The sequence below is a fragment of the Opisthorchis viverrini genome (assembly GCF_000715545.1).
Source record: "Opisthorchis viverrini unplaced genomic scaffold opera_v5_137, whole genome shotgun sequence".
NCBI lineage: Eukaryota > Metazoa > Platyhelminthes > Trematoda > Opisthorchiida > Opisthorchiidae > Opisthorchis > Opisthorchis viverrini.
In genome coordinates, this window is record NW_008751790.1 from 888,440 (window position 1) to 904,015 (window position 15,576).

General features: G+C 46.4%; 1 protein-coding gene across 1 annotated transcript in view; it reads left to right on the forward strand.

Moving 5' to 3' along the window:
- Positions 1-552, forward strand: part of T265_06463 (hypothetical protein) — a gene marked incomplete at both ends in the record, with an annotated part of 28,623 nt that extends 28,071 nt beyond the window's left edge. The window contains one exon of the mRNA XM_009171731.1: positions 227-552. Within this exon, the coding sequence (XP_009169995.1) occupies positions 227-552 (326 nt within the window). The remainder of the gene's footprint in view (positions 1-226) is intronic.
- Positions 553-15,576: the final 15,024 nt, after the last annotated feature.

The following is a 15,576-nucleotide window of genomic DNA, read 5'->3' on the forward strand; positions in this document are numbered from 1 at the left end:
GTGAGAGGTTTGTTTTCTCGGGCGTTTTGACTCTGGGGAAGGAAGTTTTTTTCCCATGGGCGGAAATTGTGACCGATGCTGTTTGTAGCTCAGCATCTCTTTCGTTCCGTGAGAGCTCGGTTTTCTCGGGCGTTTTGACTCTGGGGAAGGAAGTTTTTTTCCCATGGGCGAAAATTTTGACCGATGCTGTTTGTAGCTCTTTCAGCATCTCTTTTTCTTCCAACAGATTTGCTGTTGATGAAAGGTTTGCTGCAAGCTTTCGCCTTTCTGGATCCTTGGGCGTTTTGGCGCGGTTTAACCGGAAAAGTGTCTCTGCGAGGCCCTGAGCGCTGGGTGGTGGCACCAAGAAGTAATGATTTTGGTGGCTCTCCCAAGGAGCTCGTTTTCGCTGAGGACTACACCTTGAAGCCAGCCAGCAGTTTTCTAATATGGCGAGTTTTATATGGCTTTTTTGGCTGCAGTCGCTCTTCTTTCGCGTTTGTGTGCACACCCGATCCGCCAGCGATCAGCGTGGCCAACTGGATGTACGAGGGATTTTCCGGATGGCTGTAGTCATGTTTATGGCTTCTGGTGTCTGGGTACTGTGCGACGGTTGGATCCACAAGCAGAGAGGCCGCTTTTGACAGAGTGGAGCTGGAGATTGGCCTCGCTTCTTGTCGCCGCACATCTGACTCAGTCCAGTTCAGAGGCTGTGACTTTGTTCGTAAGGATTCATTGAATACTCCTTTGCTGAGGACTTTTCATCACCTCCACCTGAGCTCCTGAATGCGATAACCACATTGCAACTTTTGTTGAACATAGATTGAATGGATACGTCATTTTCTGGGCTGTAATGGATTTTGGCTGAAAACGTTGCTCTTTGAGGTCTTAAACAAAGCACCATGAAATGATGAACGGTTTAAGGCCGTTATGAAGTTTCACTCAACACAAGGAGAAACCGAACCACAATCCAGACGTCAGTGGTACCGAATGGGCACGCAAAACGCAACTACGAAACTTCCTGCTATATGAACCATGCTTGGATATGCAGCAACCAGGGAGGTGAGCTCGAACAGTCCTAAGAGCCTGGCTTGGTTAGATCGACACAAAGTTTGAATAGCAGAAAAGGAACACCATGCTTCGTCGATGAACTCATGTATATCCCCGATGCATTCTATTCCTGTTTTGTCATGACTCCTTGGAAAATCCTAACTATGATGACGGTACCGCGACTGCCATACCCAGTCTGATGACTTGCCCATACCTCAACATATCCCTAATGCTTCCCGGATGAGCGTACTATGTGTACCCACAAGACCGTCTCAATGCGCTTAATTTGTGCCACAACTTGTATGCACTGGCGAACCCAATGTGCTGTCTGCTCATTCTGCCCATAAAGCAAACTAGGGTGCTTCGGTATACCAGTGAAGAATAAACTTCCCTTGCACCAGATATTGCGTGGGCCGACCAGCACAAAATGCAAAAAATTTACCGGCTGACATGAACTCCCGATCTTGGTTGGGAAGCCTGTCGCAACGACAGAAGACTTTTCCATATACAAATTGCAAATTGTCGCCCCAATTTTTTGAGTTTGCACGGATACAGAGGGCGCAATTATTGTACATGCCGTTTTGAGATTGCTTTCAAGCCCATTACAGAATAAAACACGCAGAAGAATAAGCTTTTCTACAAAATTGCACATCGTTATCACAGAGACAATAAGCCAGGCCATTAGCAGCCAATAAAATGCAGGGTCCGGGCCCACAGTTGACTCAGAGTTCGTCTAAACTACACCTAAAAACGTGGCAGCATGCGGAGATTTGAGGGATCTGAACATATACCATCAAACACCAAAGCGCCATATTAAAGATATTTTCCTACAAACTACGGTTTCAGAAAAAATTTGGTGTGCTTCTGAGGCTCGGCAGAAATCACTTCAGCCTCGGCTGCAGCTCAGAATTTCCCGCTCATCGGCCACTAGTATCAGCTCGTTCTCAGTTCCATCCATTAACTGCAAAAAGTGAAACTTATGTGGTAGAAGCAGGTGTCATTATTCTTCTTCTGCGGAATATTTGACGTATACTTGGAAGCCCAACTGAAAAAGCCTAAAATCCCATGAGTGGGATTGCGAAGGCTTGATGTTTATCACTAAATACCGATGCTGCATATATGAAGTACGTATATGAAGGGGATGTAAACCTCGAATTGCCGCGAGCCCAAAGAAACCTGGAGACAACGGCAAATCGAACTCAATCGGCGAGAAACGTTTGCGTGCGGCACGTGCCCAAAAGCACCAGTAAAACGTTCGTCAAAATTGGTTCGACATGTCAAGCGTCAGGAGTTCATGAAGGATTGTGGTTGGATATCGAGCGCATAAGGTGGTCGTGGAAAACAGTGAGTTGAAGCAAGGGAGGGGATTGATTCACAGAAATGAGTTACACACTCATACTCACAGACATCCATTATAACGTTTGTAACTCACTGCTGGAGTATTTCAGGCATGATCTAATGGTACAGTTTGATGAAAGCATGATTGGCGGGATTTATGGGCACTAAGGTTTGCCCAAAAATAGGTAAGTCCGGCAAATAAGGGACATTATATGACGTGGGCGCGGTTGCGCCAAAACCTGCACGATCTAAAATGGTGAAAACTGGTGGAATTAAACAGTTAATAGGGCTTCATCTATCCTTTGGGGAATATATCAAGATGGAACAAGATCAGACCGTTAAAGATTTGAAGCTGGTGGGCGAAAAAACACAAAAGGGGACAAAACCAAAGGTATCCAGCATGACGGAACCTTTAGCTCTCACGACCTAACTGGGCCATGTGTTTCGATTTTCGAATGTCAGACTCAACTTTGCAGACACCCTGAAACACTAAGAGTCGCCTATTTCAATGGATGCTACTGTCCTGTATTCGCGGCTGGTTCTAGATCCTTTGGAAGCCACTACCGATACACCCAAGGCATTTCGAGGCATGCTGCGTCACGGAGTATAAAGCGAGTATTTTCCCGCGCAACCCACAGTGTGAATAACGTCTGCTAAGCTCAGATTCTGTCGTCACTTTGACTCCACTTGTAGCCTTTATCGCATTCCTGTCCATGGGCTCACCGCTTTCTTAATTGTTCCGCGAAGGCACCATATACGCAGGAGTTAATGACCATGTTTTCCCCGGCTGGTGGGTTACATGCTGTGAGTGTGATTTAGATAGTACTCTCAGAATAGTAGTTTAAATGCTAGGGGTTGTGGGCATTCAGGATCGCGCGAAAACGGAGCAGTCACACGGATAGTAGGTATCATACGACGGATACGCGTTGAAGAAAAGGTAGTTAATGTTTCATTTGCTCCCGCGACTTGCCTCTTCCAGTGGCTGTTTGCTGTTCGCTTGTTCGAAATGACTGAGCTGTCCTTACTGGCCTGACTTTCCCCTGACCGGATAAAATATCTGGTAGCTGGAGTTATTTAATAATGCACAAGCCGCACTTATGACTGCTTGGATGGTTTTCTGCCTTTCAGATCTGGTAGCATGAACGAGGGATGAAAACCTCGTGTGGTGGACGGGTACGCCCTGCAGGGAGGGTCGCCCTGTTACGTTGCACCATGGTGCGTTCGTATACTTGCCACCCCTCCAGTAGCACGGGTGTATCGCCCATTGCCGGTGGTTCTTAGCCTGGCCTTTAATTCAGGAAAACCAAAAAAGAGCAGCGTTGCTGTTTGTCTGTAGCTGGAGTGGCCTGGTTCCGGTTGTCACCTGTCCCACAACATCAAGAAATACAAGCGGACGACAGCTGCCTTCCCGTTTGTTCTAAAAAATAAACAAAAGATTATTATAAAAACATTCGTGCATGGGGTGGCCTGAGAGTACCTGTGAGGCTTACGGCTAACGTCGACGTGCAAGGTGTTGCCACTCTCATCTTAGTGGGGTCACAACTAACCTAGTCCACTTCATCACTCAAACATAGCACACATGTTATTCCCTCTTGTCATCTAGAGCGATCATATGCACGAAATGCCGATAACTTATGTTTCCTGATTACAAGCAGTCACAGCTAGCACTAAATGGCGGTTTTTTGCCATGCACCATTCGTTTTCTGGAGCTGAGGGCAGTAACCCGGCGACTAGTGATCCTTAATACCAATTTCCTGTTACGTTGATGAAGCTGTTGCCTGTCCGCTTTTTACTTGTCCACTGTCACTGCTCCCATTAACGTCTCTTCTTGCACAGCAAGGAACAGAGTTTGTGACGCATTGGTGAGCAAAAAAATACCGTCCGCTTTGAACTCGTCTAACAGCTAGCACCCCTGCTAGCTACCTCGACGACAAAGTTTTCACCTTCCTAAAACTAGTCAGTTACTCTGGCCCAACTAGTACTTGGCTTCTAGATCAGCAAACGTATTCAACTTTCTTGGGTCCATTTAGCTTGCTGTCATCCGCTTTTAGATTTTTTCTATTGGCGCCGTCGTATCTTGTGCTTCGTAACACCCGCCACGCGCTACTGCCTTCATTCCTTTTCTTTCTCGTCGCCCCTCTTCCCAAGCTCCAATCCTCGACCGCGGTTGCCCAAACGCCCTTTAGAACTGTTATTCATTCAAACTGGATAGTGCCGGTCTACGCTGACACGGTCTTCTAACAAAAGGGAAATTACCCGTGAGCCTACATCTGCATGACTCCCTGTTTCAATCTACGTCTCACCCAGAACCGGCGTCTCACCACGGAACTGCGTAACCCTTCTCCGATCGCGGCACCCTTGACGACCGTTACGGGGTTTTCCATAGACCGAAGCATGTCAGTGCGATGATGGCATGGCATTGTCTTATCCAGTGAGACGGCACTCCTGCAACTGTTTTCTCCAGAATCTCGACCACAACCCCACGCTCACTCAAGCCTGTAGCCACAACTTCGAGCAGTCCTCATCTGGTCGCGTCTCTGGAATGAGCTCTTCCGTACCCAATGAATTTTCGTTCAGATATGACTGGCCTGGTTTTTCTGCTGCAATTTCGGCTTACCTTCTCCACAAGTTCAAATCCGTATACGGAGTTCAGGTCGCCCTATATAGTAGCGTTTTGCCCTCATCCAACCTGTCCCTTCACCTGACTTCCCCACAACGGTGCAACCAGCGAGTCTGATAAGTTTCAGATTAGGCCACATTTTGAGGCAAAACTCGCCATGTGCTCCTGATTTGAATTATTCCATCTCCGCCTCCACTTTTGCTCGTTGTGACTCCGGCCATTTACCTAGCCGCCCATGGTCACTCATTGCAAGCAATGGTTTTCAGCTTTAGTTCGTGCCAGCTGGCTGTCTTTGAACTGGTCGGACCTCATGTCTATTGTTCCCAACAAGTTTGGAAAGAAACCTATTATTACTATACCATCGAATATTCCCCACTGTTTATGACATTGTCCTCTTTTTTTGCAATCCACACCCCCACAAACCCCCCAGTCATGCTCCATTCTGACTGTAAAACTATGATCATCCCTGACGGTATGCCACCCACAATTTGGGAATAAACCTTATTGTTATTATATCCAACACGGCACGATCAGAACGCGATAGATATCAGGCGCGTTTGGGGAAAATATCAAAATCAAAGAAGGTCGAGTCTTTTACGACTGAAGATGGCAGGCAAACCAAAAAATTGGGGGGCGAAAATGTAAGCAACCTAACACAAATGTTTCAAAATGTGAATTTCGCAAAATAGGGGAGAGAGTAATGGGCCCTTTCAAACAATCACAATTAATCTGCGGATCAGGTTGAACCAAAATTGAAACAGTTGATGAAGCTACTTGGCTTTGGAAATCCGGGTTATTGGCCAGCGTCAAACACGTATAGGTGGGGGGCATGAGATGGAGGCGCGATTCGTGCACAAACAGCACCCTTATTGGTTAGGTGTGCACAAGGCAGTAAGCGCGAGCGTTCAAATCGCATTTGTACACAGCCGAGAAAACAGCTCCCAGTATTCGCACAATGGAATTGATTTCTGGAAACCTACGGCATTTTCAGGCTTACCACTTCATAGTGTATAATGTCTATGTATGATGTATACGTTCCTGTGTTACTAAAAACCGTTTAATATGGCGATTTGTTTGTGCGAGAGAATACAATGAACACCACAGACTGTGAATACGTTGTCTGATGTAATAAAAAATCGCGAATTGTGTGCAACGTTTACTGACCTACGATGAGCAAAACTTTCAGATAGTTTTCCACCTGGAACAATTCCATGAACACTCTGGAGTCTGCATGGCCTTTCCAGATGCAAAACATGCGCGGGTGCATTCGTGCAAACAAATTTTGCCCGTTAAAACGCCGTAGTCCATGTCCATTATTTGATAAACCTCGTGCACGTTTGCCGGCAAGAAGCAGCTTTCCACTGAAGGTTGCGAATTATGCTAGGAAGACCCCAAAGTTTATCGATTAGCAACATGGAACCTACGTCGATCATAGCGGACAGCTGAATGAACCTAGCTGACGCACACGACAAACACGCGGCTAATGGTACACAGTGTCGGAGGACATCCATCCATCTGTACCGGATAAAAGGCTCAAAATAGACGTCATGAAATTTTGACATATATTTGTCGTTTTGAAGTTTACATATGCCCTTCCGCGAGGCGTATGATCTTCTTCGTGAGCAGTATTCGGTTGGTTTTGACGTCCTGAAATGAGGGGAAGATACCATTTGCATTATCAAAATATCACCATAAGGCGGGCGGCCGACAAACTGGTAGAGGTACTTACCCCAAAATGCGCTTCAGCGGATGTGTTGTCGTAGATGCCTGTTCAGAAAATGCCATCTTCAGTGGTGATTTCGCATACTCGCTTACTGCACATCTCAAGAAAACGAGACTACCATGAAACGCATGGGGTCTTATTAACAGGCAAACTGTCCTGAGCTGATGGGTCACATGAAATAATCTTCGTATTTTTCACCACCGGACAAGGCTCAATATCACAACGGTCAGCGTTATATGATACGCAATTCGTTGCACACCAGCGGTCACCAATAGTAGTCGCCGGTCACAGAGCACACAAAAGCCCAAGTATGCGTTCCTAGATGCAGGCAGGAACGCATTTGAGTTTTCGGAGTTCTCGATTCAACCTTAAATACAATCTCGGATATGTAAGCATATATAAGACTTTTCGCACTCGGAATATTAAGTTGATTTCATCTTAGCTACTATTATTTCCAAGTTATTGATGACTCAGCAAAAGCAGTAGCATCCTGTGAAGAAACGTGTTACCCGGAAAAGTGGGAAATAGGTCGGGCGCCGTCACCCGGACTTGAACTACGAACCCGCTGGTCTACTCCCAAGTTTAGCGCATTCGGCCACCGAGCCACGAGCGGCTATTGGTGCAAACCTTAGCCAAGCATGGGGCTACGTTATGGGGCCTACGTCAGACCGCTCCTGGAATACGCCAACCAAGTTGTCTACTCAGGACGCACGAAAGACGCACCCTCATTGAGCGTGTCCAGCGAGCCGCCACGAGAATGGTTGCGGGCCTCAAACCCGTAAACTACGAAACGCGTCTCGCGATGCAGAAGTGCCATCTCACTGGGTATGACAGTGTCCTGCTACTATTGCACTGACATGCTTCGGTTTATGGACAGCCCCGTAACGGTCGTCAAGGGTGCCGCGATCGGAGAAGGGATACGCAGTTCCGTGACAGCTGGTTGTAGGTGGGACGGAAGTTGACACGGAGAGTCATGCAGATGTAGGCTTACGGATAAGTTCCCTTTCGCTGGAGGACCATGTGAGTGTTGACCGAGGACCAGATAGTTTGAATGAATAACAGTTCTATGGGGCGTTTAAGCAATTGCACTCGAGGTTTGAAGCTTGGGAAGAGGAGCGACGAGAAAGAAATAGAATGAAAGCAACAGCGCGTGGCGAGTGTAATGGGGCATAATATACAACGGCGTCAACAGAAAATAATCTAAAAGGGGATGACAGCAAACTAAGTGAGCCAAGGAAAAGTGTATACGTTTGCTGAGCTAGAAACCAAGCACAAGTTGGGCCCGCGTAGCCGTCTAATTTTGGGAAGGTGGTAATTTGTCGTCATGGTAGCTAGCAGGGGGGCTAGCTGTTGGACCATTTGAGAACGGGTGGTAGTTTTTAGCTTATCAAAACATCATGACATAATGTCCTTGTTGTGCAGAAGGAAGGGTTAATGCGAAAAATGACGGTAAACTAGCAAAAAGCGAACAAACAACAGCATCCCAGATAATTGATAACAATCGTAGCTTGACTGAGGTATACTACATCAACCTAACAGGAAATTAAGATTAATGATAATCATTCGCCGGGTTATTGCTGCCAACTCGGGAAAACTAATGGTGCATGGCATAAAAGGCGTAAGTCACTACTTGTAATCAGGAAATGATAAGTTATTAGAATTTTGTAACCGAGATCATCCAATCGCTTGCTCTAGTTCGGCTCGTGCATGAGTCAACTCCCATGAGATGGATGGATTAGCGGAACGGATGAAGTAGAAAAGGCATCTTGAAATCATGGTATAAGGTGAAAACGAATAGAATTGCTGGCGTCACCGTTCGAGGGGATCCATTCTTAAGAGATTCCTTGGAGGGTGGGTTTGTGAAAACACCCTGGACAGAGCGTGGACTAAACAAAAAGTATTGTCTTTGAGGAGACCATGAACTGAAAGTCCACCGAGATGGTAACATCCGAACGAAGGTTTCAGGAAGCGGAAGCCTATATATAAAGAATTTGTTCATGATAGCAAATTAGGGAGCAAGTGGACCGCAAGCACAACCAAGAGTAGGGAGATAATTTTTGTTATTGTGTCATTAGACTGGGTATTGCAGTGAGGTGTCATCACTGCACTGATATATTTTGACTTCTCTACACTCCCGTAACGGAGGTCACGTCTGGGGTGATCAGGTTAGTGACGTACAGTTCTGTGCGCAACGGGTTCTTGGGTTGACGTGTGGGTCATTGGTGATAAAAAAGGCCACACGAAACGGATACCCACCAAAGGCCTTCAAAGCTTGCGAAAAATAGGCAATGGAATGAGATCCCTAAGACCTTGGAGTTCGAGATGTCAGATAGTATGGAGAGCAGTAATCTAAAAAACTCAAAACATGTTAGGGTTGAGGTGGTGGTCTTAAGTGGCTAAGTGAGAGAGAAAAATTACGGTTTTAGAGGCTGTTGGTGTACCGATACAAACATTTGGAGACACGCAATCTTGCACTGTCGACACCGATTTTATTTGTTTCGGCTCAATCTGAAGAAGTGCTAAGCCCCACGGTGACAGCACGTGGATGGGGACTAACTGTTTCGGACGTGCCGCTGATTGCGTTGTGTAGCGCCAGGACATGGAGGACCAGGGGAGAGCGGACCAGTAATGGGAGAATTAGAACATTTGGAAGCCCGGCGAACCACATGAACCTGGGAACCACACTGACTCCACAGATTGGACCAAAGTGGTATCATGTTGTAGGTTGGTCAGGAGTTGGTATACTTCCACAATGTTGTTGGGCGTCAACAGAGGGGCGTGCTCGAGATGGTTGAGTAGACACGCTTGCATGTCTGCGGATTCTGGACACTGTAGGCTGCATATTAAAATGAGTGATCTGAGTTGGTCAGTAATTAGAGTAATCGATGTGAAATGTTCGCAATCATGACAAACAACGCCAATGCGTGTCAAAACGTTATCCAATGTTTTCATAACCAAAAACCAACAGTGGCACCGATTGCTGAACTGAGACAATCGTATCCCAAAAGTTTGCAGCATGTTCGTCACTGTTATCAGTAGACGTGCTCCGTGGGTAATGAATTAGAAACAGATTACCGTATTTGTTCAGCTCTGTCGAGCGAAGTCGACGGAAAAAGAGCTCGACTTTGGATGCAGCGAGATTGACTAAGCGAACACTCCATGTCATGAATATAACATCAGCGTTTGGGGCGCAGTTAAATCCGGCTGTGTCTTTTGACGTCACATCGCTCTGTCGACCTGGTAACGGAGCGGACGTAGCAACAGTGGCAAGAAATCTCAGATGCGTAGGCACTTTTATAAACTTCAGCTGATGCTCGAGCATTGCTTCTACCACAGCGGGATACAGTTTGAGTAGCCAAAATGTTATGTAACTGAAAGGGCACGATCAACAACTATACACGACGTGAGACCGGGCGCACAAACCCGCAGCTACGACGCAAGCTCGACCATTCCTGAGGCAGAGAGAAGAGCAAGCCTTCGAATGGAAGCGCTTATAACCCTAACCGAAATCGAAGTACAGCGGGAGCAGCGTCGAAGAGACATTTTAGGCACACTCAGGGACGATAAATTCCATAGTACACACAAAGTGCGACTGTCCAATAGGAGGATGACGCAGTCGCTGTGTAATAAGGCACAAAGTGGTAGAAAAAGCGCGGGGTTTAAAAGTTCAACCGTAGGGAATTGAAATTGTTAATAACCAGAAGATTAAATGGATTTTGTGATTACTTGTATCTCCGACGAGCTGAAGGTTTCGCTTTAGCTTTTGTGGCTGATTCTCTGTCAAGAACAGAGTCTGGCAATGAGGTCCAAAAGATGACGATCGGCGCCAATGGCTCCGTGATCTATCAGGGTCTCGTAAAGTTCGTTGAACCGCAGCGGCCGTCTTGCTGAGCTAAAAGGTTTCGAGAAATATGAGGGTGAATATAGCTGCGCAAGTTCCAAATTCACTTGGGTAGGCTTTACCTGAGTGAAGCTGGCACAATATCCTGGAACGTCGCCAGTTGAGATGTTGTGCTGCTTTTGCCACCTGACGTCCTAAGGCGGAAACTGATTGCTGAATGCCAGGAGAGGGCATATACAGAATTCACTAAAAATACGACTTACCTTACCAGAGGGAGTACTAACCAGGGAGGAGAAGTGGAGTAATTGATGGTCTGGTGGACTGTAAGCTGTGACAACTAATGAAAGGGGATAGAACAGGGGCAGCTTGTCTCATGAAACCTATTATTGTACCAGATATTGGTGAGTTGTGGTTCGTTGTCGTTAGGGGCTCCGTTCCAGCGACAACCAGAAGAAATCAATACATCGTAATGATGACAAAGCATCAGTCAGGGTGGATTAGGGGAGCAGCCATACCAAATAAACTGGCAACGACGACCATGGAAATGGTAATGGACCACATCAAGGACAATCACCGGGTTCCATGAATGATCCTAACCGATCAGGAGCTCTACTTTGCTAGAGAAGATTTCGAGATTTGCTTGCAAGCGCCAAGCATTATATGCCCCAGGACGACACCATGACACCCGCGAACTGCCTAAATAAACACAACAACCAAACAATTGGGAAGTGTCTGGTGAACAACGCAGGCGGCTGAAAAATTACCTTAATAATTGTGCTTTTGGCAGATTGCGCGTCAATTGCTCATCTACAGAAAAGTCCCCATTTATGATGGTGTTCAATCAACATGAGCATTATCTATCACGATGTTAGGTTATGGGCGACAATTTGCCTGTCTTCGGAGGAGCTAGTGAAGGAAAAAAGGAGGGCTGAAGAAAACGTGATTGCCGTCCGAAAGAGGACAAGACCGAAAACGATAGTCAGGAAGGCACGAAGGTTAAGTGGAAGGATCATAAGAATCTTCGAAGTGGACTAAGGTCATGGAAGTTAGGCAGTCAGTGTGAAGGCTCATTCGTCGTCGAGAACCGAGAACAGTAAACAGCGCCTCGGAATGGGCATCATATACCCAGGGGGTGCAAAATAGACTAGCTGCTGAGGGTGACCTAACGGAGGCAAAGGGAACATCGGCATTATGCACGCGACCTTTGGATTAATGAGCAGTGTGACAGTGTATACTACTGATGGAACGTGCGAGTAGTCCGTCTTCTGTTTATTAGGATCTGCCAACACATCTGATTGATGGTGTAGTTTGTTGCACAAGCTGTGGACTTTTTGCAGCATTTGGCTATCATCATGATATAGTCAGTCAATATCCATGAATGTTCAAGAGGACGCGTGAGAATGTTTGGTTTCTGAAGCCTAGTTGCGAAAGAAATGCACACTGCCCTGCCCAATGTCCCGTAAATACTTAGTTCATGTTTGTTAATAAATAACTTCACATCGAAGAGTTTTCTCCACTTCTGGAGTACAAATGTTCTTGTGTAGAGCTGTGGAATTTTGAAAAGAGCAGAAATTTGATGCCGCAAAGCGGATATACACACATTGACAGTCTGAGGCTGAGGTTTACATGTACACAGTCCGTGGTCCTATTAAAGGCTAACAGTCGGAAATGGAGAAGCGAGTGCCTACCTGAACTGTTGTTCTAAACATTGCACACTGCATTTCAAATTTTCCTCATCATCATTAAAGACGGTGATTACAACAAAAACGCCGTGAACATCGATAAGCCTCTCCAACCAGACGCAGCGGATATCAAAATATCCCCATCTTGGAAGGCGAGTAGCACCAAGAATACCCAGACTTTTCGTGATTCCTTCCATACCACTCTGTCAGGTCAAAGGACGCTAACCTCCATGCTTCCACCACTAAGGACAGGGAAAAAACAGCACTCTCTCCAATAAACGATTATTTGTCCTAAGTGTTATATGACCCAACCAAAGCTGTTTCTGTTTCTGAGCAAATATTTCGACGGGATTCCTGTTGCACAGCGTAGCATTTGATTTTCCAGTCGCCACAAAACGTACTCCCAGACGCCAACACGTGCAATCTACGGTTATAGGACAATGATTTTTGAGCACTTGAATAACTCTCAGTTTCGCTCCTGTAACAGGCCAAGTCCCACCACCACACAACAGAACAGCCCGTATTGTAGCCTGAAACGTCCGATCAGATTCAGGGATATACCGAGTTGATGCCACACATGTTTCTAACTGGCGAGAGGGACCCAATCCATGCAGATTTGTACATGGAGTTCATCTGTTACTTAAGTGGTCAACTTTTAAATACGTGGTACATATTGTGAATTCGGGCACATTTCACCGAATTGTAAGTGGTGTACTCAGGAACTGAAGGATGGCACTGAGATGTCTACTTTCAACGTGCCTGGCAAAAATGTCTTTGTTGATTGCATCCAACAATGTCATTCACTCATACGCTTTAAATACGAGAAGAATTTCTGAGTGCATATCCCAGACTGACAAGGTTTTGACAGCGGTAATTTACCACAGGGATTTTGAAGTTCCTCCGTCACTGGTAGCAGTTTCTCATGGAATTAATTAAGAATAGAGAACGTTGGCACTCCTGGGAGAAGCCGCTTTTGGAAGGCTCTCAGTGTACTTTGACAAGGTCGATTGTGAGAGAATACGGATAAATTGTCGTGTCCGGTATTATTCGGGACATTCATAAGTAGGCAGGTGTTTTAACAGAACGCACAAGTCAAACGAGGAGACTGCGCTTTGAAGATCCCGGAGTTCTGCGGTTGTACGTGTTTTGAACGTGTGGGTGTGGTGGTGTTCTAGAAACTGAATGGATGTAAAAATTTGGCCAGCACAAACCCATATCAGGCGGAAATCCCACTCGCTGCTATGAGTTGGTTTTCAGGGGCCTGTATGCCAGTAATGCAAGTGACGCCAACGATCCCGCTAAGACCTAGAACAAGCTACTACCCGTCGTTATCACACTCATTACGAGCCCTATTCCGAGAATAAGCACTATCACCGGCTCTTCCAAGTTGTCTGGGACAGTCACCCTTTCCCAAATACCCAAAGAGGAATCGGAAAACCGCTGACTGGGGACATCACACCCATCCTTGAAATATGCGGATGGGAGGGATTCCGGACCAGAAAAACATATGCGGTCATAAACCTCTGGGCTAGTGTGGGGATTCACGTTTAACATGCAACATTCTGCATGGTTGTTGTGGCAGCTTGTGGCCACGGTAATTGCTGCTCGAAATAATTAGCCCAACGGTCAAGGAGTTTGTTATTAATAAAGACGGACACGCCATTCTTATTCTTGATAGTTCCGCTCAACGATGTTTTCCGGGGAGCCGTCGCATGGATCAGCAGAAATAATCTTCAGGCGTTCGGGGCTCTCTGGGCCTTTTATATTTCTTTGGTTTTCCGAGTCGACCACATATCCTCTCAGCTCGGACGCTCAATTTCACTCAGTTAATGATGATTCATCTACGCCCGCTGGGGTATTTCTCCGAGATTCAAGCAGTGCCACTGCTTGATCCTATATCCAGTTTGAGATTGAGCATAATAGTGTCACGCTACAAACAATAACCTAAGTATGGTGCAAAGGGGTGGAGGGCGCTTTCTAGCATGAATTCGGATCTGCGGGAGTAGGAGTTCGACAATCCAAAAGGCGGTTCTGTTAAATTTCTCTGACACCTGTTTCTCAGTTGCATCCTTCGCAGTTCTGAAAAAATAAGGCGAAAGGGTTCTTCGGGTACTCCGGAAGTCGTACTGCAGGAAAGCAGCCTGAGATCAGTACATAGCTGAAGTAATCGTTCATTAATTTTTGTGCGTCTGAATTCACTCCGTTTTGATCGTCTAATGGCTTAGCTTGCCCATTTTGGCATTTGGATCCACAGGAACTACAGTGATATCTGAGCCTTTTGCCGCCGCGACAGAGCATGCATTGCGTCACAAAGCTCGTCATTGTTAATGTCAGATCTACAGTCGGTTGGGACGTAAGAAGTCATGACAAACAGACAACGACTAACTTCCTGTTTGTGAGAATCCGTCACAGCATTTGTCAGAGAAACTTCACAAGGGCGATCATCGATGTGGGTTACGCCATTCAAAGATCTATCATCCGATGATTTAAGACCATATTATTTCCTGCTCACCCTGTGGCAGAGGCCTCCTGATTGTCAGAGCTGCGCAGCCGGAAGAGAGTGGAGTGTGTTGACCGATTAGCCCAACCTGCTTGCTTGAATCTTGAGTTATTGTTTCCTTGATACAACACATATTATTGCCAAGTGAAGCCAGTGTGGGAGCAGGAGCAACTTTTTACCTGCTTGATTCAGAGTGCGGATATGAAGGGCAGCCCGATGGACTAAACGTTGAGGCGTTGCGATTCGTTTCTGGGTGTTTGAGGATGTTGCCCGCAAAAGCGACGTAGGATGAGATGGGTCGTCAATATTAACTGTGGGTCTACAATGATATAGAGTTCATAATGGGGTGGGGAGGAAAGAACACAAAGTAACTGACTGGGAAAAAAGGGGCACCGGTCGTAGCCTGTTCTTGCTTACCCATCCTGTTGTATGCAGCAATTAAGGCGACCCGCCTGATAACAACGCACGGTGGCCTATAGGACATGAGGTGAGTTGTGTATTGGTGTTGACTCCGTGTCAGCCTCCTCGTCTAACCCAGATCCAGTTGCCAAGGAAATGCATATCCCCTAGCCGGTCGCGGCGCCCTTGACGACCGTTACGGAACTGTCAGTAAACTGAAGCATGTCAGTGCGATTATGTCATGATCTTGTCATACCCGGTGCGATGGCACTCCCGCAACTACTTTATTCGAAATCTCGACCGCGTCCCCTCGCACACTCAAGCCCGTAATTGAAACTACGTGCAAATTTTCCCCTGGATCCAACCGCCTCTGAGACGAGTCCATTCTAACCCGATGAATTTTCGCTCAGATATGGCTTGCCTGGTTTTTCTGATGCAATTTCG